Source organism: Galeopterus variegatus, unplaced genomic scaffold, assembly GCF_000696425.1.
Source record: "Galeopterus variegatus unplaced genomic scaffold, G_variegatus-3.0.2 Scaffold259, whole genome shotgun sequence".
Lineage (NCBI taxonomy): Eukaryota > Metazoa > Chordata > Mammalia > Dermoptera > Cynocephalidae > Galeopterus > Galeopterus variegatus.
This window is the reverse complement of record NW_007726370.1, coordinates 309,024-329,825: the sequence shown is the minus strand read 5'-3', so window position 1 is coordinate 329,825 and position 20,802 is coordinate 309,024. Positions and strand designations below refer to the sequence as shown.

General features: G+C 34.2%; 1 protein-coding gene across 1 annotated transcript in view; it reads right to left on the bottom strand.

Moving 5' to 3' along the window:
* Positions 1–1,892: 1,892 nt before the first annotated feature.
* PHIP (pleckstrin homology domain interacting protein) overlaps positions 1,893–20,802 on the bottom strand; it is a 132,216-nt gene continuing 113,306 nt past the window's right edge. The window contains exons 34-39 of the mRNA XM_008566644.1: positions 20,421–20,570; positions 11,521–11,673; positions 10,588–10,751; positions 9,877–10,130; positions 9,147–9,344; positions 1,893–5,313 (exon numbers count right to left, since the gene is read on the bottom strand). Of these exons, the coding sequence (XP_008564866.1) occupies positions 4,676–5,313; positions 9,147–9,344; positions 9,877–10,130; positions 10,588–10,751; positions 11,521–11,673; positions 20,421–20,570 (1,557 nt within the window). The 3' untranslated portion in view covers positions 1,893–4,675. The remainder of the gene's footprint in view (positions 5,314–9,146; positions 9,345–9,876; positions 10,131–10,587; positions 10,752–11,520; positions 11,674–20,420; positions 20,571–20,802) is intronic.

The following is a 20,802-nucleotide window of genomic DNA, read 5'->3' as shown; positions in this document are numbered from 1 at the left end:
CCTGTGACAGTATTAAAGAGTTTTCTAAAAGATTTTTAGTAAGACCCCTGTCTTCTTGCATTAATATGGTCCAAAAATGTAACTTCATACTTTTGTCTCATTTTAGTCTATCATTGTGATAAATCAATACACACTATCTTAAAAGTAACCATCATGTGTGTGCATCTGCCTTATATGTGTGTGTACTATATACCATCTAGAATCTATTTTTAGTTCCTTTAACACAGAAACTCAGCCACGCACTATTACGTATTTGGTTTGTGCCATAAAAGGTTAATTTCCTGATAATTTTATCTGCATTAAATATTTCAACACAGAGCTATCAAAACTAAAAATAATATATATTTATAGCTCATATTTTCTATTCATTGTTTTACTGCAGTGTGTACAAGGTTTATCTCTGGAGCGCCAAAAATGGTACGTACTTACAGTCTTCTGATTTAATTTGACCTCTTCATGGGTACTGTATACATAGTTTAAAATGACTTTTGATTTGGAATGCTTCTCTCAGTATAATTAGGAACAAAAATAGTTTCTTAGTGAATGTAATATTAATTTTAGTTCAGATCACTTGGAAATTAGGGGAACGAAGGGGTAGTGTAAGGATGGAAGTGAGGAAAGGTGTATTTTCCCAATTTTAATAGGAAAATAAATTCTTGCCTAAATACAACTAAACCACTGCTCAACCTGTTATGTTAGAAATACTTCCTAAATGGGCATAATTCACAGAAGATGAAAGAACTTCCCTTATGATTTTAAAATCAAGTATGTCCTGTATATAAGGAGAACATTAATAGCCCTTTAATCACTCAAGTATGTTGGTCCTTTCAACCTACTCAAAATAAACTTCAGGTGAACAAATACAGTCAGAATAAATTTTGTTTTCATTAGATAAAAAACTGAAAATCAAAACCGCTTCCAGATGACATATGAGAGAAGTATATAGGTAGGTAGGTAGGTAGGTAGGTAGGTAGGTAGGTAGGTAGGTAGGTAGGTAGGTAGGTAGGTAGGTAGGTATAAAATGGAATGTCAGAATAAAAGTAAACACTGTTAACTGGAGGAACTAATTTATATTACAAATCATATATATATATATTTTTTTAAAAAGATGACCGGTAAGGGGATCTTAACCCTTGACTTGGTGTTGTCAGCACCACGCTCACCCAGTGAGCTAACTGGCCATCCATATATGGGATCCGAACCCGCGGCCTTGGCGTTATCAGCACCGCACTCTCTCGAGTGGAGCCACGGGCCGGCCTACAAATCATATTTTAAAACAAGTAAATGTTGCTACTAACATCACACAAGATAAAAATGGCATTTGAATGCATCTGTTAAAGTCTGATTAATTTACTGCCCTGCAGATAAGGGACAGTTCTAGATGTTACAATACACACTGCATGAGGAGCTTTTGATCACTGTATCTTACGTAATTCATTTCCAAGTACTACTAAATTGAGTCAATCCCATGTTTTGGATGTAGCCTAATCAAGCTCACGAATATTCTATACAATTATTCTAATTACATTTAACGAGGAAGACAGTCTTGTAATAATGCCACCAAACAGTTTTCAAATTTGTGAAGCTGTACAATATAAACAATGGAAAAATAAGGCCAACAAAGCTTTAGTTTATAAATGAAGAAAATAATCCAATGCCATAATAGCAGATGCAAAAGATAAAATTTTAAGAAACTATATATCTATTGCCCAGGGTTATGAGACTGTAATTAGACTAAATGCTTAAACTGCTCATTTGTAACATATAAATTTTATAAGATCCATTAAGACTTAAGAATGTTGGAGGAGGAAGAGAATATTTGAGTACTTAGAAATTCATAAATTGATTTATACTTTCCATGCATGTAAGAAGTTATATTTTGAAACTTTTAGTAAACTTGAGAATTTTTTATTGCTCACCTAAGACAACTGTCCACATTTCCTTCTGGCTTATAAACAGTACATACATGGGATTATTATCTCAAAGAGGATATTTTTCCAAGTGGTAAAACAAAACAAAAATATGATGACTTAAATTTCTTAATTCAACATTTGCAATGTATAGAAGCTAAATTATAAAAATATAAAATCTGTTATCTGGTATTACTAGTATCTTTTTAAGTATTTCAATTACAATGAGTCTGATCCAAGTCATTTTGCTTTACTAAGAAACCAGTGTCTAATATGTCCAAATAAGGTCATAAATATACAGTGTCTTTAGAATAGGAATAATAATTTACTTGTTATAGGAAGATGGTAAATACTCATTTCTTTGCTCAACAGTTAGAATTAGAATTCACATACCACATTAGAGGTATATTCCACTCTAAGACTGTGTACGCTCTTCCTTTTTCTGTACACACCTGAAAACTGTACATATATATATATATATATATATATATTTTTTTTTTTTTTACAAAAATGGATTTTATAGTCTATTACTTTTTCTAACACAATGCAGATAACATCAGGAAATTACATATTTCAAATAGATTGCCTTCAAAAGCAACTCATTAATGACTTAAATTTCAAACATACACACTATTATTTTCAATAATGGCATAATTCAAAGACTCATTTTACTATACAACCAAGCCATCCATTTCTGCATTATGAAGAGTTTACTGAATTTTAATTATATAGTTAAATATATTTGTTAGAAAAAAATAAATATACAAAAAACCTGAAAATTTTGAAGTTATTTTTCAACTGCAAAATCACAGCAATCCAGTCAAGATCTGGAAAATGGTTTACTTAATTTCACAGGAGGATTTCTGTACAAATTTAGTTACAAACAATCTAAAAAGCCCAAATGCATCACTTTCATTTTTCTTCAAGACCATCAAATGACAGTTAACATTTACTCTCATCAGAAATATGTAAAGAAATAATTATGTAATGTATTTTGCAAAGGTTCAATTAAAGACTTTATTTTTCTACATCAGGATCATGCCAATACATATTTTCCCCATTCTCACCTTTTAAAAATGTAGTATGTGAAAATTTTGGTTACATTTTTGTACCATTACCAGTCCTCAGAAAATACTACATTCTTTAAACTTTTAAAAAAATGGACAATAAATTTCAAACAACAGAAATGATATTTATGTTGGTTTTTAAGGTATAAAATAATTGTACCATAAACAAATAAATAACTGCTTTCCTTTTCCATAGCAGTACATATAGCAATACATTCTCCTAAGTCATATAGTTATCATTTATAATAGACAACTTAATTTTACTAATGATGCAAAAAATAATAGAATACAAGGCACAATCATTAAATGGAGTTTTTCTTTAGGGTGTATATTGACATATCAGCGTGATAAGGATACTGTAAAAAGTGCAGAAAAAACACAATGTGCAATGAGACCACTGTATAAAACATGATTGCATAAAAAGTGATTTGGCCTATTTTAACCTTTAATAATTGAAAATAACCAATCTTCCCCTTAAAATTAAACTATAAAGTATGACATTTTAAAATTATTTTTATTCTACTGCTATCTAAAAAATCCTGAAAAAAGAATTTATACCTGGGTAATAGTATATAAGTATGTGTTTGTATATATATTTAATTTTACCCATTTATCAATATATACACATACACACACAGACACGTTTCTTTGTAAGTCATTTTAGCCTATTAGATATGTCTAAAGTTTAGAAATGACATTAATCCAGATCAACAAGTAAACATCAAATCCCATACCTCTTTTTCCTGTATTTTCCTTGAATCCTTTAACCACTTAAACATTTTCTCTAAAACATCTCTGTCAAAGGACCCACCAGTGCATTATTTTCTACTATTAGTACCAAAAAAAGATATATCTCAGCATAACTCTTTAATAACTTGCTCTTTAGAATATATAGCCTTTCCAATATTGAAAAGTGTATGCTGTCCTGACAGTCAAAAACAGGCTTCCCTCTGCACTGATTCTTAGTCTTTGGCACAATAAACAGAGATTGAGTGATTGATATAAGAATCAAGGTCTGAAAAATTAGACAGTCAAATGTTTTCCAATGTGGATATGTTTCCATCAGTATATTTTCTCTTAAGTTTGGCAGAAATGGAAAAAAGCAAAAGCCTCCTCCAGATACTTTGTAGATGAACATTCTATAATTAAAATTAAACCTTAAAGAGTATCAAATGGTGGAAATTTTATATTTATCTTTAGAGGAAACACTTTTCTTAATTTACTGCTACTGTGTGTAACATCTGTTTTCCTAGGGGCATGACTTTTGTATCAATAAAAATGTACCTTGCTTGGTCAAAAAATAATTCATTTTAACATGAAATGTTCTATCACTAGGATTATTATGCTCCTTAAGAGTATAGCAGAACTGTCTTTTCCGTAAATAAATCAGGAATTCATAATAGGTCCTCGATTTCTTTTGTTTGAAACAGTGAATAAAATGAATGTGGAAATGCATAACCTATCTACGGGCAATAAATAGCAAACATTTAAAATATATATGTATATATTTATATATATATATATATATATTCATTTAAAGAAGTGAAGTGTCTTGTAAGGTCTGTTTTTGTTTTTTTGCAAATCAAATCGTAACATTCCCTAATCCACCATAGCAGCAAGGAAGCAGAAGCCTTAGTTCTACTTATTCCTTAACTGTACCTGCTTTATATATTTTGAAGTAAAATATTTTGGTACAAGTTACCAACCAATTAAATTAGCTTTTGCTTTTTCAGTCAACTTTCGGACTCGTCCTCTACTAGAAGTTCCAAAAGTCAAAGAGGTGTCTTCAAACAACAGCTGCCTTTGCTCCTCTTCAGAGTCATCCTCATTATAGAAAGCTGTCCTTCGACCCTGGTTTCGAGTTCTCATGTGGGGTTCAGAGCCTCTGAGTTCTTCAAACTCTTCTTCCTCATCTATAGGATCATCAGTCTTTTTTCGGTTACTTCTCCTTAGCACTTTAACATTTGCAGGAACTATGAGATCTGAATCTAGTTTTTGTGTCTTCATCTTCCTTTTGGGTTTTCTGCCTCCACGACTCTTTTTCTGTAACAAATCATCCTTTACAATATTAGTTTCAGAAAGAAAACTGCATGTTGAAGAAGGAACCACTTCATCTCTGATGGGATGCACATTATTTTGCTCTGAATTTTCCGGCTTTGCATATTGTAGCTTTTTGGGCTTTCTACCTCGTTTCTTGTGTGTAACTTCACCACTATTGGTATTAACTTCTACCTTAGGTTTCCTTCCAGGTCCCCTCTTCACAAGTTTTGGTGGCTGTCCTCCGTGGCCATTTACTTGAATGGTTCCTGGTGCAAGAGCGTTGTTTTTACAATCTCCTAAAAATGAACAAGAGTACACTTACTACACGAAATTGCTTTTTTGTTTGACCCTCAAACTAATCAATAAGGTCACTGATATACTTACGTGTAATGACACAATCCAAATTTTTTTACTAAAATGAGGAAAAGAACCAAGAAAAGGCTAACAGTTAAATGATATTATTCATTTTCTAGCTAAAACTCACAAAGATTTAATGAAGTTATTAATAACTTCATGAGGCAAGTGAAGCTCAGAGCAAACAAACAGTCTAAGTTAATTGGTGATAGGGCTGGGATTAGCACAGATTTCTCATTCTTCATACCTTTACTATACATTCTAATATATGACAGCACTGTTTTATACTCCACAAAATGACCACGTTTATTTATACAGGGTTTAACAATAACAAAGAATTTTACTGTTGAACTCATTAAACAAAAGGGTTTTTCTGTACTCCTACCTTCATATAGCTCACTTATAGAAAATAATCTGAGTGTAAAATTCATGGCCTTTTAATTTGGTAATCTGAACAAATAAACATATTATTATATTTTCTCCTACTTTCCTCTAATCATTTTATCAACAAGAGGAGGAATAAGAGAAAATCAAGACTGGAATAATTCTTAATTCATTTTATCCTCCAAAGTTCTGAAATATTTTGTTTGGTTATACTTGGTGATTTGTAATAGAATATTTTTAAGAAAATCCAGAGACATGGAAACTGCTTTTAATGCTTCTTCATAATGGCATTTTTGCCACAGATTTGAATTTTACCTTTTAAATACCAAGAAAAAGGTAGTCAAGAGATTCATCAAAGGTCAAAGCCACCAGCAACAGGAAAAGGCAAAGCCCTGATTTCCTGACCCCGCACTACAAATGATTTTCTTTCGATTAGTGGTACCATAACTGGGAAGAGGAGAAATGTGGGTGAGTGCATAAAGGAGTTAAATATTTTCTACCAAACAGTTACACTTAAACTGCCTAAGGATTCTGTATCTCTCTTTTGTTTTTCATTAATACTACTGATAAGGGTTCTAAATATTCAGTACATGTACCCACTACAGAAATTCCATAGATCAGCTTCAAGGACTCCATGAACCCCTCGAAATGGTACAAAATTTTCTGTGGATATGTCTATGTACATTTTTCTGGGGAAAGGACTATAGGTTTCATCAACTTTAAAAAGCAACTTATAACCTAAAAAGGTTAAGAACTAATGTAGCTTTCTTAAAAAGGAATTCAGCAGTTTTAAAAAAAAAAGTTTAAAAACTACTGATCTGGAGCTGTGTTGTCCAATAAGGTAGCTACTAAGCTAGTGGCTACTGAGCACTTGAAAAGTAGCTATGCAACTGAGGAGCTGAATTTTTAATTAAATTTTGATTTAAATACTAAAGCAATATATATTTAATAATATTGATTACATGTTGAAATGATAATCAAAATAATGGGATAAATAAAATACACTATTAAAATTAATTTTACCTGTTTTTTATCAGACATGATGAATAGAAAATTTTGAATTACATATGTGGCTTGTATTATATTTCCATTGGACAGTATTGCTCGATTGTAATAGTTAATTCAGATATCAATATTTATAATAAATCACTGTTAGTGAGTTATTTAATAGCTAATATATTTCTATACTATACTAATACACTTGAGTATGTGTAATACTCAAAAATTATAAATCAAATTGGCTATGAAACTGGACCTCCCCTGTCATAATGCTAGAACCAATTCATTATATACATTTGATTTCTCTAGGATTCATATGTGACAGAAGCAAGGCCAAGACTCCTCAAACTCTGAATTCAGATCAGAAAGGAAGCAGATATTAAAAATGCCAAACACTCATATGCAAAGTCATTTACTTATTTATTTAAACACTAAAAATCCACTATATACCAAGTATAAGTGATTAAAAAATGAGTAATTAAACAAAAGAGCTCTAATTCTTCAGAGGGTAGAGAACATTAAAAAGAAATTCCACCATCATTATAAGTATCACAAAAGGTAATGAACAGGGTTGTTCTGGGAACATAAAGAAGCCAAATGCTTGATTCTGTCTAAAGAACCCAAAAGAAGGCTTCCTGGAGAAGGTGCTATTTATTGTAAGTTGAGACTTGAAAGGTAATATGAGACCATTAAGCTAGGAGGAAAAAAGACATTCCAAAGAAGATAGAAAAGGACAAAGATATTCAGGGACTTCTAAGTGGTTTAGGATGGCTGGGACAAAAAAAAGGAGAAAGAAGGTAAGGAAACCTAGAATGTTAGGCAACAGCCAAGTAACAAGGAGTTTTATATAACAGGGAAAAACAAAAATAAAATAAAATCTGCTTAAAATCAGGGAGTCATCCCAACTCTCTTCAGCATCCGAATCTATTCAGTAGTCTTTAGTTCTTGTAGTTTTCTGCCTTCATATTTTTTCAGTCCATTCTCTCTTCTATGGCCTTAATTCAGGCCTGTGTACTTTCTTTCCTGGACTGTTTTCTTAGTTCCTAATGGGTCTTTCTTCCTCAGTTCTCAATTCTTCCTTACCCAGTCCATCATCCACATTGCAGTCAGTGATGTTTCTAATCGTTTTTCTCTAGCGTGTGTGTGTGTGTGTGTGTGTGCGCGCGCACACACACATGCGTACACGCACGCTAGAGAAAAACGATTAGAAACATCACTGACTGCAATGTGGATGATGGACTGGGTAAGGAAGAATTGAGAACTGAGGAAGAAAGACCCATTAGGAACTAAGAAAACAGTCCAGGAAAGAAAGTACACAGGCCTGAATTAAGGCCATAGAAGAGAGAATGGACTGAAAAAATATGAAGGCAGAAAACTACAAGAACTAAAGACTACTGAATAGATTCGGATGCTGAAGAGAGTTGGGATGACTCCCTGATTTTAAGCTTATGTAGGTGGGTAGATCCAAATGCCATTAACCAAAGTGAGGGTGTGCCAGTAGAGAAATTAAATCATGAGTGAGGTTTCTGGGGAGAACCATGCAGAGGAAATATCTTAGACACACTTTGGAAGTCATGATATAAAATGCTTATTATTGGGCTCTCTGCTGTCAAGAAGCCATACTGTTTTAACATGTCATATGGTAAACTGTTATTTTGTCTTTCAAACATAAAGGTTTTACAACCAAAATGTGCAGTTGAAAGAACTTGGAAGCATAACTGTAAGGGGTAAAAAGTTGTATACTAGAGGCCTGACTGTAGACAACCCTGATGAACTATTATTTAGTAAAGATTAATGTGTTGTATTTTATGATCTAATAACAACTTAAAATTTTTTTTTTTTTAATTCCTTTTTGTCTTTTTTACTGACCGGTAACGGGATCGCAACCCTCGGTGTCACGCCCGTACCGGGGACCGGCAACGGGATTGCAACCCTTGGTGTTGCGCCCGCACCGCTCAGCCAGTGAGCGGGAACCGGTCTCCACATGGGATCCGAACTCTCGGCGGGAGCACCACCGCGCTCCCAAGCAGCGCACTCTCCAGTGCGCCACCAGGCCGGCCCACAACTTAAATTTTTTTTCTTGAGAAGTGACAAATGCTACATTGGGTTAACTAAATCTAATTTAATTTAAACTTTCGGGATATACTTCTTTAGGTTTTGTAATAATGAAGTGAGAAACTATTTAATTTATTTCTATATAGAGCTTTGTCTTTTTAAATTTAATGACAATACAGTGTGCCTTTGACACAAAGCTGCAAAGATGCCTCAGTAAATTTATCAATACAGATTGTGTGACTTTTAAATGCTTGAAAAGTGAATATAAATGCAAACTCTAATAAAAGCATCACTTGTAAGAAGGATCTACTGTATCCTGAAAGATATAACACCTTACCTTGCTCAATGGCAGCTGATGACTTTGAAAGAGTGGAAGCCTTTGAGAGTACAGGTGACTTCATTTTACGTTTGACTGGCTTTTCCTTTTCTATGTTTTCTTTTGCAGAATTATTCCTAGTGCCATGACTAAAATTGGATTGACCAGAACTGGAAAGAGTATTCATGGCTTTGGAATGCTTCACGGAATTCTCTAGTACTAAAATACACACACAAAAGATTAAAAGCTTAGAGTTGTTGAACCTAAAAAAAGCAAGAAGTTTGGGATAGCTTCTAACCTGAAATGCTTGAATTAGCCCGGAGGATAAAACTTAGGGGATACTTAAAGCTTCCTTAGGAGATCTACTTCCTAATAGGAAAAAGGCACACCCAATTAGAAACTTCTGAAGTTTCAGCAGTTTCAGAAACTGTTCAGTCATTTCAAGATTACGAAGGCAAGTCTTGGCAAACTACTAGCAAGCCTGGGTATTTCAATTCAGGCACTTTGGATTAGAGTTGCCACTTCTAAGCATTATTCTACACTGACATTCCTAAACCTCAATTTTCTTTCTTATTAAAAACAATTTTTTTAAAAAAGAGGAAAAACAATAGAGAAAGCAAAAACAACAGTGCCTGCTAGAAATTACTAAAGCCCAGTATATTTCATTTGGCAAAGTAAAAGTTTAAATAACAACAACAAAAAAAAATATCATCGTACACATTCCAATTTAGAAACTGTAAATGAGTCTTACTTGTTTTCCCTGGCATTGTAGATGTATTAGTTTTTGAAATAAAAGTCTTTGCAGCTGAAGAAGTAGATGGTTGCTCAGTGATAAATGGATCCACAATCACCCGGTTGCTTCTGGTTCGAACCACAGATTCTGTTTTACCGTTTATCTGAGCAGCATTGTGCCGTGGTGGTATTGATCGTGTAGGTGTAGAGAATGGAGAGGTAGAGATTTCTGACTTTAGCTGGGGTTTTAAGATCCTTTTTTTCCTTTCGGGGCTGTAAATAAAATAATATTGTTAGTTATTCTTATAGCTCTAAATGGATGAATAAAACACAGTTTTATAATACTGTTGGATTCAATATTTGTACTATTATGAAATATGTTAAAATATGAGATTTGTAGTGGATTTCATATGATTGTGAGCCTTTGAAAAGTGAATATTTAGTGAAGGATCGCTGTAAATGCTACAGTTATATGACAGAAAGCATGATGCCATCACTATCCTAAAAATGCTGTTTTACTGTATAGATTTAGCAGTTTGAATTTAAGCACTTACACTAGTATAGCTTTAGTTAAAAGATTAAAAATCCTCCACATCATAGGAACTTGCATGTCAAATATATCATTCTGCAATATAGGGAATAGTAAAGGAAGTATTAAAAAACACCAAGTTCTAGCATTTAGATGACAAAGTTATAGATCAGTTAATACTATTTAAAAGAAATTAAATACCTTGACGCAGCACTGCTGGAAATAGAGCTGCTTCTGTTTCTTTTCTTCCTCCTTTTGGTTATAGTATTTCTTTTATGAAAACGAAGAGCAGATTTATAATCTGATAAAACTGAACTTATGTGTTCTTCAAAGAAAGCAGACAGGCGCAAACTCATGCTGTAAATCTACGGAAAGAAAGAAAACCAAAATTGTGTTCAAACACTTCTCAAAGGAAAATGTAATTTAAATATTTTTCTAATAAAAATGCTTTAAAATTTAAATATTGCTTCTTATGTTCCTTTTTCCTAGTCACTTTTGATAAGAGTATACTGAAGCATATTTACAATTAAATTATTGTTGTGTTTAGATTAGGATCTTCCAAGCCTTGAAAGATTCTTAAAGAAAAGTTTTACTCTGAATTCAGATGGCTCACACAGACAAAACTCTTTGGTTGTGAATTTCTATCATAATGAAACTATTCCTGAGCATTTGAACTTGTTTTCCATGGCTACCTAGGATGAGCATCTATTCTTTCTCATTTCATTGCTACTTATCACCCCTTGGTAATGTCTTGTCTGACCAAAGAGAAGTGAGTGCTATTTACATTTTTACTCATTTTTATAAATCAGTCACACAAAATCTTCTTTCCATAAATGAGGAAAAGATCGGGAAAAGTTAAGCCCAGACGGCTCCAGTTACAAGGACAATTCATATATGATTTCTATTCAACCACATTACTTCAAGAAAACTAACCATTCCTAAATATCAAGAATGACATCAGGTTATTTCACAGAAGGAACTGAATAGAAAGATGTGAATTATTTTTTCCACTAGAACACTCTTAAGAATATAATAAAGTTTTTGCTGTAAATTTTAAATAAAAGCAATAACTACCTATTTAACATACTTTTCTACTAATTTAATTTAAACATCAATAAAAATACAATTACATACCCTTGATCTTTTGCTTGGTGTATATGCTTTTGAATTACTAAAAATAAGTCTGACATCTTTACATAACTCCATTGGTGACTCATAATTCCCAGCCTCTAAAGTTTCTCTAACAGTAGCAAAATCCATTGGAGTGTCAATAATGTCTCTGTAGTCCTAGGAGGGAAAACAGGTGGTATTATTACTATTATTATTATTATCACCACATAGCATTACTTCTCAGCACAAGGATTCACACAGTACAAGTCCTAGAACTATTAACAATCATTCTTGTTTCCCTCATCACGGCTCCCTTATTTCTAATAATTTTTATTTATTTCACACACTCTCTTTTATTGCAATCAACACAGGACTTTTCTCTTTCAAGAACACAGAAGTTCTTCTGTTTTTGCTGGGGTCCCCAGGGAGGACAGAGTTGTGTTGGAAAGGGGTAGTTAAGAGTAATAAAAAAGCTCAGCTCTACAACTACATATAAGTTTGATGTTAAAAAAAACCCAAACTGTAAACTACCTATAAATCCTAAAGGTTGCTGACTCATTGAAACACAACTGTTACTTTAAAATGAGGAAATAAAGACAATGGAAGCATGCTAACATCCCATTTACGTGGAGGCCTGAGTTTTAGTAACCTCAACTTCAGTACTATAACTGGGAGCTTTTTTGCAGTAATCAAGATTTATAAATGTAAATAGTTGTCACAAAGTCTACATACTTTATTCCACAGAGAAGTGGAATCACCCAAGGTCTCCAACTATTCAATTATGTATAAAACAAGGCAACAGATGGGAAGCCAAAAAAAAAGACAAGTGAAAGCAGAACAGCAACAGAAAATTATCAGAATATGTTATCTTTTATAGGGACAAAAAGTACTGTATCTTTTCAATAGTCCCCGAGCATGTAACTGTATTTTTTGAAGTATAACAACTTAACTTTACACCACTGATGGAGTTTGGATGTGTTGTCCCCTCCAAAACTCATGTGGAAATTTTACCTCCAACGTGGCAGTGTTGGAAACTGATTGAGTCATGGGGGTGGATCCCTCATGAATGGATTAATGCTCTCCCTGGGGGAGGAGGGGTAGTGAGTGAGTTCTCACTCTATTAGTTCCCGCAAGAGCTGATTGTAAAGGACCCTGGCACCTTCTCTCTCTCTCTCTCTCACTTCCTCTCTCGCCATGTGATCTGCTTGTACCCGCTGGCTGCCTGCCACTTTTCCACCATGAGTAGAAGCAGCCTGAGGCCCGTGCCAGATGCAACCATCCCAGAATCGTAAGCCAAATAAACCTCTTTTCTTTATAAATTACCCAGTCTCGGGTAATTCTGTTTTAGCAACACAAAACGGACTAAAACCACCACCAAATTTAAATTATGATCAAATACATTTGACTATAAAGTAAAAAGTGTACAATATAAGATAGGATTATTGCCTTTACAAAGTTTTATTTTTTCCTTTCCAATGTGTATGCCTTTTACTTCCTCTTCTTGCCTTATTGCATTGGCTAGAATTTCCAGTACTATGTTGAATAGCACTGATGGGAGTGGATATTCTTGCCTCGTTTCCAGTCTCAGGAGGAAAGCACTTGTTCAGTCACTATTAAGCATGATGTTACCTGTAGGTTTTTTATAGATGTTCTTTATCAGGTTGTAAAAGTTCCCCTTTATTCCTAGTTTTCTTAGCATTTTTATTATGATTAATGTGTGGTTTTTTTTGTTTTTTAATTTTAGATTCTGTATTTGTCTATTTGGCATCTGTTCATCGTGGGGCCAATTAACTATGTTTTCTTATTTTCTTTATTCTTGATGCTCTGGTATTTGGCAGCCTTACAGACCTGGGGAAATAATGCCCCTCCCAGGGCTAGCCAATTCTTACTGCAAAGAGATCAACTGAGAACATGTCTTTCATATAACAAACCAATCAATCCTCAGAATATAGCCCCAACCACCTCCTTTTCTAACTCTTACACACCAAGACAATATTTTCTCTGCCCTAAATCATCCCAGGGCCAGGACCAGACAACTAGAAACCACCCCTATACCCCAGAACCCACCAGAATTATTCAAACTAGCCAATACTAAACTGTTTACTCTGACTTGCCTTCCCTGCAGAAATCCCAATAAAGGGTTTCTTAACTTTTCCCTAACTCCTATCTTCACCACCCAACCAAACCTGGCACTTCCCTTCTGGTCCTGTTTGGCATGTGGTGACCTCCTTTCTGGGACCCGCAAGTATATTAATAAACTTCTTCCAAGCCTTGTTCTTGTTTCCTCCTGCAACCACACTGACTTTATCATATCATATCTAAAATGTACATTCTTAGAACAAATGAGTGTGGAATTTTGTCAAATGCTTTTTCTATATTAATTGGTATGATCATGTGATTTTTCTTCACTAGCCTGTTAATATGACGGATTTCACTGACTAGTTTTCAAATTCATATATCTCTGGAATAAACACCAAATGGTCATGGCACATAATCATTTTTATATATTCCTGAATTCTACTTTGCTGTTATTTTGTTAAGAATTTTTGCATTTTCTTCTTACATACTACTTTTGTCTAGTTTTCATACCAGGGTAACACTTGCTTCATAGAATGAGTTAGGAAGTCTTTTTTCTCTCTTCTAGAAGAGATTGTGTAGAATTTGTGTTAATTCTTATTTAAACATTTGGTAGAATTCTTCACTGAATACATGTGGGACTGGAGATTTCTTTTTTGAAAGCTTTTAAAAGCAAGTTTAATTTCCTTAATAGTTATAGAGCTACTCAAATTATCTATTTTATATTGGGTGACTTGTACTTTATACTTTAAGTATTGTTCCACTTCATCTAAGTTGTTAAATTTATATATGTAGAATTGCTTGCAGTATTTATTATCCTTTTGATATCTGCAGGGTCTGTGGTGATATCCCCCTATTTCATCCCTGATACTACCTATTTGTGTCTTCTCTTTTTTTTAGCTTTGTAAATCTTAATAGAGGTTTGTTAATTTTAATGCTTATTTATTTCAAAGAACCAGCTTTTGGTTTCATGATTTTCTCTGTTTTTTTGTTTTACATTTCACTGATTTTGGCTCTTTATTATTTCCTTTCTTCTGTTTGCTTCTGATTTATATTACTTTTCCTTTTGTCTAGGTTCTTGAGGAGTGAGCTTAGATTACTGTGACTTCTTTTCAGACATACTCTTTTAGTGTATATTAGTGCTATAAATTTCCCTACATCGCTTCAAACTGCATTCCACAAATTTTTATGTTACGTTCATTTTCACTGAGTTCAATGAGTTTTTTTAAATTCTCATGGGACTTGTTTGACCCATAGATTATTTATGAGTGTGCTGTTTAGTTATCAAATGCTTAAAGATTTTCTTGTTATTGATTTCCAGTTTGATTACACTGTGGATGGAAACACATTCTGTATAATTTCAATGAATTATGTCATTTATTTTTTGTTTTCTGTTTGTTCTGCTTTTTGTTTACTTTTTCCAATCTTCTTGTCAGTTTGTGATGGTATCTCTTTGTAATGGTTGTTCTAGGTATTTTACACTGCATACATAATTATCAAAGTCTACTGGCATCAACACCATACCAGTTCAAGTGAAGTACAGAAACTACCTATCCCCTTGTGTCCCTTTACCTTCTCCAGTTATACTACAACTGTCTTAAATATTTCCTCTATATACACTGGACCTTGTTTTAATTTTTGTTTCAATTAAGCATAATTTTCAAAACTATGTTTAACTGAAGCAAAACGTATATTTTACCAATTCAAGTGAAGTATAGAAATTTCTCCTCCCCTCCCATTTTTTAAATCTTTAAGTTCACTGATTCCTTTCTCTGTTCTCTGTACTGAGTTAATTTGTTCTATTTCCATTCAGTTCCTCTATTTCCTTGTTGAGACCTTCCATTCTTTCATTTGTTTCAAGTATGTTTTTAACTGCTTAAGCACTTTTATGATGCTATTTAAAAATCCTTGTCAGATAATCCTAACATCTGTGTCATCTTCATGTTGGCATCTGTTGATTGCCTTTTTTCATGCAGGTTGAGATCTTCCTAGTTCTTGGTGTAAGTGATTTTCAACTGAAACCTGCACATTCGGGGTGTAAGAATGGATCTTTTAAAAATCTTGTGTCTTAGCAGGCCTCCTCTGACACCACTTTGGAGGTGATGGGTGGGCAGGGTATTGCCTTGTTACCCCACATGGGGGTGGAAGTTACCCAAGGAGTGGGGAGGATCTCCTTGTTACTGCTGGGAGGGGATGGGAATACAGATTCTTTAAGCTTCCATTGACACCACCTAGACTGGGAGTGGGTAGTCCCTTGTTACTATTCCCTAAATAGCCTACACTGACACTATTGGTGGTGGTTTTATCATCACTGACAAGTGGTGAAAAGTCCTGACTCTCCACTAGGCCTTAAACAATACCACCCCGGTAAGATGGGGGAAGGGTTACCTCATTACTGCCATGTAGGGGTAGAAGTCCAGGCTCCCCTTGTGGTCTCCACTAGTATTTAAGGGAAATGAGGGTGGTTCTCTACTGGCATTCACTGGTGGGTAAGGGGTGGGACCACAGATTTTTCTGTGGTATTTGGCTGGAGTAGAGCAGTATTGCCTATAAGTTTTCTGTGTTGCTAGGCTGCCCCTTTCCTGGTTTTCTGGCTAGAAAGAGTAAGCTTTTCTTAGGGTTTTTTTAGTCAGTGTTCATTGGCATTTCTAGGTTGATGGCTTCTCCTGTATTCAGAATGGGATATAGAAGGCAAAAACAAACCCAGGAAACTTACTACTGTGTTGGTCCTGAGGTCCCAGTCTGTCTGTCTTGTCTTCACCTTTTGAAATTTTCTTGTTTGTTTTATATATAACGTCCACAAATTTAAGTTCTACTTAGAAGGAGAAACAGGGAAAAGTATGTCTACTCCATCTTCCCAGAAGCAGAAGTCTAATTACACTGCCTTTGACCAAAACATTTTTGAAGTGTCTAAACTCTACATGACTTCACAGCTGCCACTTTATAAAGCCACACAACAAAATCAGAGGTAGTACCTTTCAGTAAAATTTTGATTTAGGCAAAAACAGTGTATCGTATGGTTCAGTCTACCTAATATAACAAACCTGGTCTAAATGATTCTGCTATTTACAGAAATTAAATTCACCACTATTCGAAGACTGTCATTTTAAAAAAGATATTCCGAAGGCTGCATCCCAGATTCCTAAGACAGTTGCAAAAAAGGAAAAAAAAGTAGCCACAAAATTGCTTTATGTGATGGTAAAACCAGCTGAACAGTATCTAGCTTCTCCACCTTCTAAAGGTAACCACTTTGACACAGTCTTTAATTACTTGGATATCGAATTTTATGGCATTATTGACTTCGTGAACTTTGTAGATTTGTGGAAAATATAAAAATGATACGAAATTTTTTAATGTTTTACATTTTTGTATTTTTCTTAGTCCACATCTTGAGCTTCAGTCATTCAGTATAATACATGGTAGATGCTCAAAATAACTCTGCTGAATAAATGAATGAGGTAGAATATTTAGCACGTTACTTTCCACCAAAAAGTTTAATTTTTAACATCTTGCTTTGAATATTTTATTAAACTCAAAACGTGAACTAAAATTTTCATACAAAAGCTAAAGTATAATGAGCATTATCTGCCTTAAATAGTCCATTAAAATAAGGCTGATAGTCAACTTATAGCTAATTCTGAAGTATATAAAGCAGGTTATCCAAAGTTTTTCTCTTATCCTGTGTGACAATAAAAAACAACGCAGCTCCATAAGGGAGTAACACAAAAAGCAAGAGATTAAATTAAACTTTTTTTCTTACTTTTGCGACTTTTTGTCTGCTAACACTCTTAGCTAGGACAGGTTCTAAACATTTGCTAAATATTGTTCTCACTATTTTGAATACTTAAGAGATGACTGCATTCTTATATATTTCTGCCCTAAGTTTGAAAAGTGATCTACTTTCTTTATATAAAAATTCATTTTCTTATTATCACATATAGTAGTATAAGGGTATGAGTTCTTCCTCTAGCACTGTCAATAAATAGCTACCTATCTTGGAGAGCTAAGCCTCAGTTCCACATCAATAAAATGAGTGGTTGGAGCACAGTCTCAAGCCTCTTCCATGACTGTTCTAACATTTTTCTTTTTGTCTTTGAATTTTTGATTCTTCACTATTATTCTAGGTAATGATTTTTTCTTACGTATCTTGCACAGAAATCATACTTTTCAAATGTTTATCAAACCTAGAAAATTCTCAGCCATTAGCTCCTCAAATATTGCCCTTTTCCCATTCTGTCTATTCTCTCCCACTGAATTTGTTTGGATATATTTTGGACCTTCTCATTCTACCTACCTTACCTCTTAATCTCTCTTTCAGACATTTCATCACTTTATCTCTTTGTATATAGCATTCTGTATAATTTCTTTAGATCTTTGCACTAACTTTCTTTCCAGATATCTAATCTGTTTTTAATGCTGCTGATGGAGTTTGGATGTGTTGTCCCCTCCAAAACTCATGTGGAAATTTGATCCCCAATGTGGCAGTGCTGGAAACTGATCGGATCCCTTATGAATGGATTAATGTTCTCCCTGCGGGAGGAGGGAGTAATGCATGAGTTCTCGCTCTATTAGTTCCCGAGAGAGCTTGTTGTACATAGGACCCTGGCACCTATCTCTCTCTCTCTCTCTCTCTTGCTTCCTCTCTTGCCATGTGATCTGCTTGTACCCGCCGGCTGCCTGCCGCTTTTCCGCCATGAGTAGAAGCAGCCCGAGGCCCATACCAGATGCAGCTGTCCCAGAATTGTAAGCCAAATAAACCTCTGTTCTTTATAAATTACCCAGTCTCAGGTATTTCTGTTACAGCAACACAAAACGGATTAAAACAGCTGCCAAATAAGTTTATGTGACATTACATTTCATTCTTAGAATTCTATTTAGCTGGTTTTGTTTTAATATGCCTTACCTTCTTTCCCCCTCAAATAATGTCTTTCTTCCCTTATGCTTCTTATTCTTTAATTTATCCTCTTAACCAAAATGATATCAAAGTTTAACTGGCAGCATTCTTTTTCTCGGTGGTACACTGTGACAATCCTCTTACAGTGAATAGTGTCTCTCTCTCTCTTTTTTTGATGAACTATAGTATTTCAGAATAATCTACTATCTCAAGTTTTGGGGGACAGGGTGATAATTCTGTTTGTTGTTTCTGTTGTCATTTATGGTGAATAACTCCCTCACAGAATTGCTAATTTCTTTGTTTTTAAATCACTAGTTCATCTTCAGTAGGGATTGTTTTTTTCCCATAATGGACTTCTATACAAAAATGGTAGCATAAATTTGGATTCTTTTTTTTTTTTTTCCTTTTTGTCTTTTTTCGTGTCTGGCAACGGATTGCAACCCTCAGTGTCACGCCCGTACCGGACCGGGACCGGCAACGGGATCGCAACCCTCGGTCTTGCTCCCACACCTCGCTCAGCCAGTGAGCGGGAACCGGTCTGTACCTGGGATCCGAACCCTCGGCGGGAGCGCCACCGTGCTTCCCAAGCGGCGCACTGTAGCAGTGCGCCACTGGGCCGGCCCATAAATTTGGATTCTAAATCCATGCATAGCGTAAGCTCAGGGATATTTCTCTCCTCTGACACCACAGCCACTGGGAAAGACATTCTTCCTTATAGAAGGAATTATTCTATTCTTTTCATTCAGGGTACAGCACTTCAACAGTCCTGGTTTAGCATGGGGTCTCAGTTCCAAATGCCTTCCTCACCATGGCCCAAGGCCTCACTTTCCTCAGCATAGTGTTAATACTTGTGCCTCTAGAAGCTAAACATTAAGGCTTATTTCTAACTCTTCTTCTCTGGGAAAAACTCAGAATACAAACATCTATAAAGCGATGGATAAATGAACAACTTTAAAAAATACTTAGCTGAGCTTACAAGAAACAAGGGAAAATCTACAACTTCCAAAAACAAAGAGAACTGAAAACCAGAGCAGTATAACATCAGCTCAGTTCTTCTAGGGTTTTTTTTGGAAGGTAATATTCAAATTAGCCCAATTTAACACACTGGTGGAAATAAAGATTTCTCTGCCACATGTAAGAGTCCATGATTCTGGGTTTTTTAAATGAAAAGAAAAACATCATTTTATGATATTTAACTATTGATGAAATCTCTATTTTCACAATTGCAAGTTAGGACACATATATAAAAGACAGATACTGAAGTAGGATGGTACCACACCTAGATCACAATGCCTTACGAAACAGTTTTTATTTTCACTTGAAACTATGAATGTTATCTGAATTGTACCACCTTTAAAGGAATAAAAAAATTACTTTAAGCTAAATTGAGATTGCTAAGACTGCTTGAAAAAATAAATACTTGAATCATGTTCACTCAACTCTTTTTACCATATATTCCATAAAGATCATAAACTAGCATAACTTAAATAAATATAATAATGCCACCTTACATTTGTATAACGCTTCAGCATTTAAAAACTATTTTTATGTATTCCTATTTCATCTCCATAACCCTGTAAGAAGTAGGTATTATTATTTTTGTTTCCTAAGCGATTGCAAAATAAATTCATGGAATTTGTGTGGGGAAGAAAAGAAATAGTAAAAAAAAAAAAAATATTCAGATGGGAAAACTAAGTGACTTGCTCAAAGATGGAGAGCGGGTAAGGGAAGAGGAGCCAGAACTGTAACTCAATTCTTTGTAATCTTCATTCCTCCCATTTTACCATACTACTCAACTCAAATTCTCTATATAACCAAGTGGATAATGAGAACATTTATGAAATAATAAAGAAATAAGCTATAATCATAAAAAAAATAACTTAAATAGCCAACTGTCATGTATAAGATATGCAGCAAACTGACAGGTAAAGAAAGTATCTTCAAAAATGCTTACTGGATATTCAAGGAGATCTACTGGCTGGCGGAAAGGCTCTGAATCTTCACACTGAAATATGAGATTTAACAATTCTTGACATTGTTTCTTCCATGCTTGAATATCATAAGACTGAGCTCTATTACGTAATCTTCTTCTAGGCTGATGGTCCTGAAATAAAAATGTTCAAATATATTAATAAAATAGCACTTGTACAATAAAACTTGTATTTTTAATGCAGTCTTAGATAATTAGGTAATATACAGTAATTCAAATAAAAGAAAATATCATTCACCTAGGTCTTAAAACCATGCATTTTATGATTGAAACTGATTTAGAAGTAATTTTTAATCTGTCTTTAAAAATGATAAGAGTAAAAACAGCTCTTAATACATTTAAATTC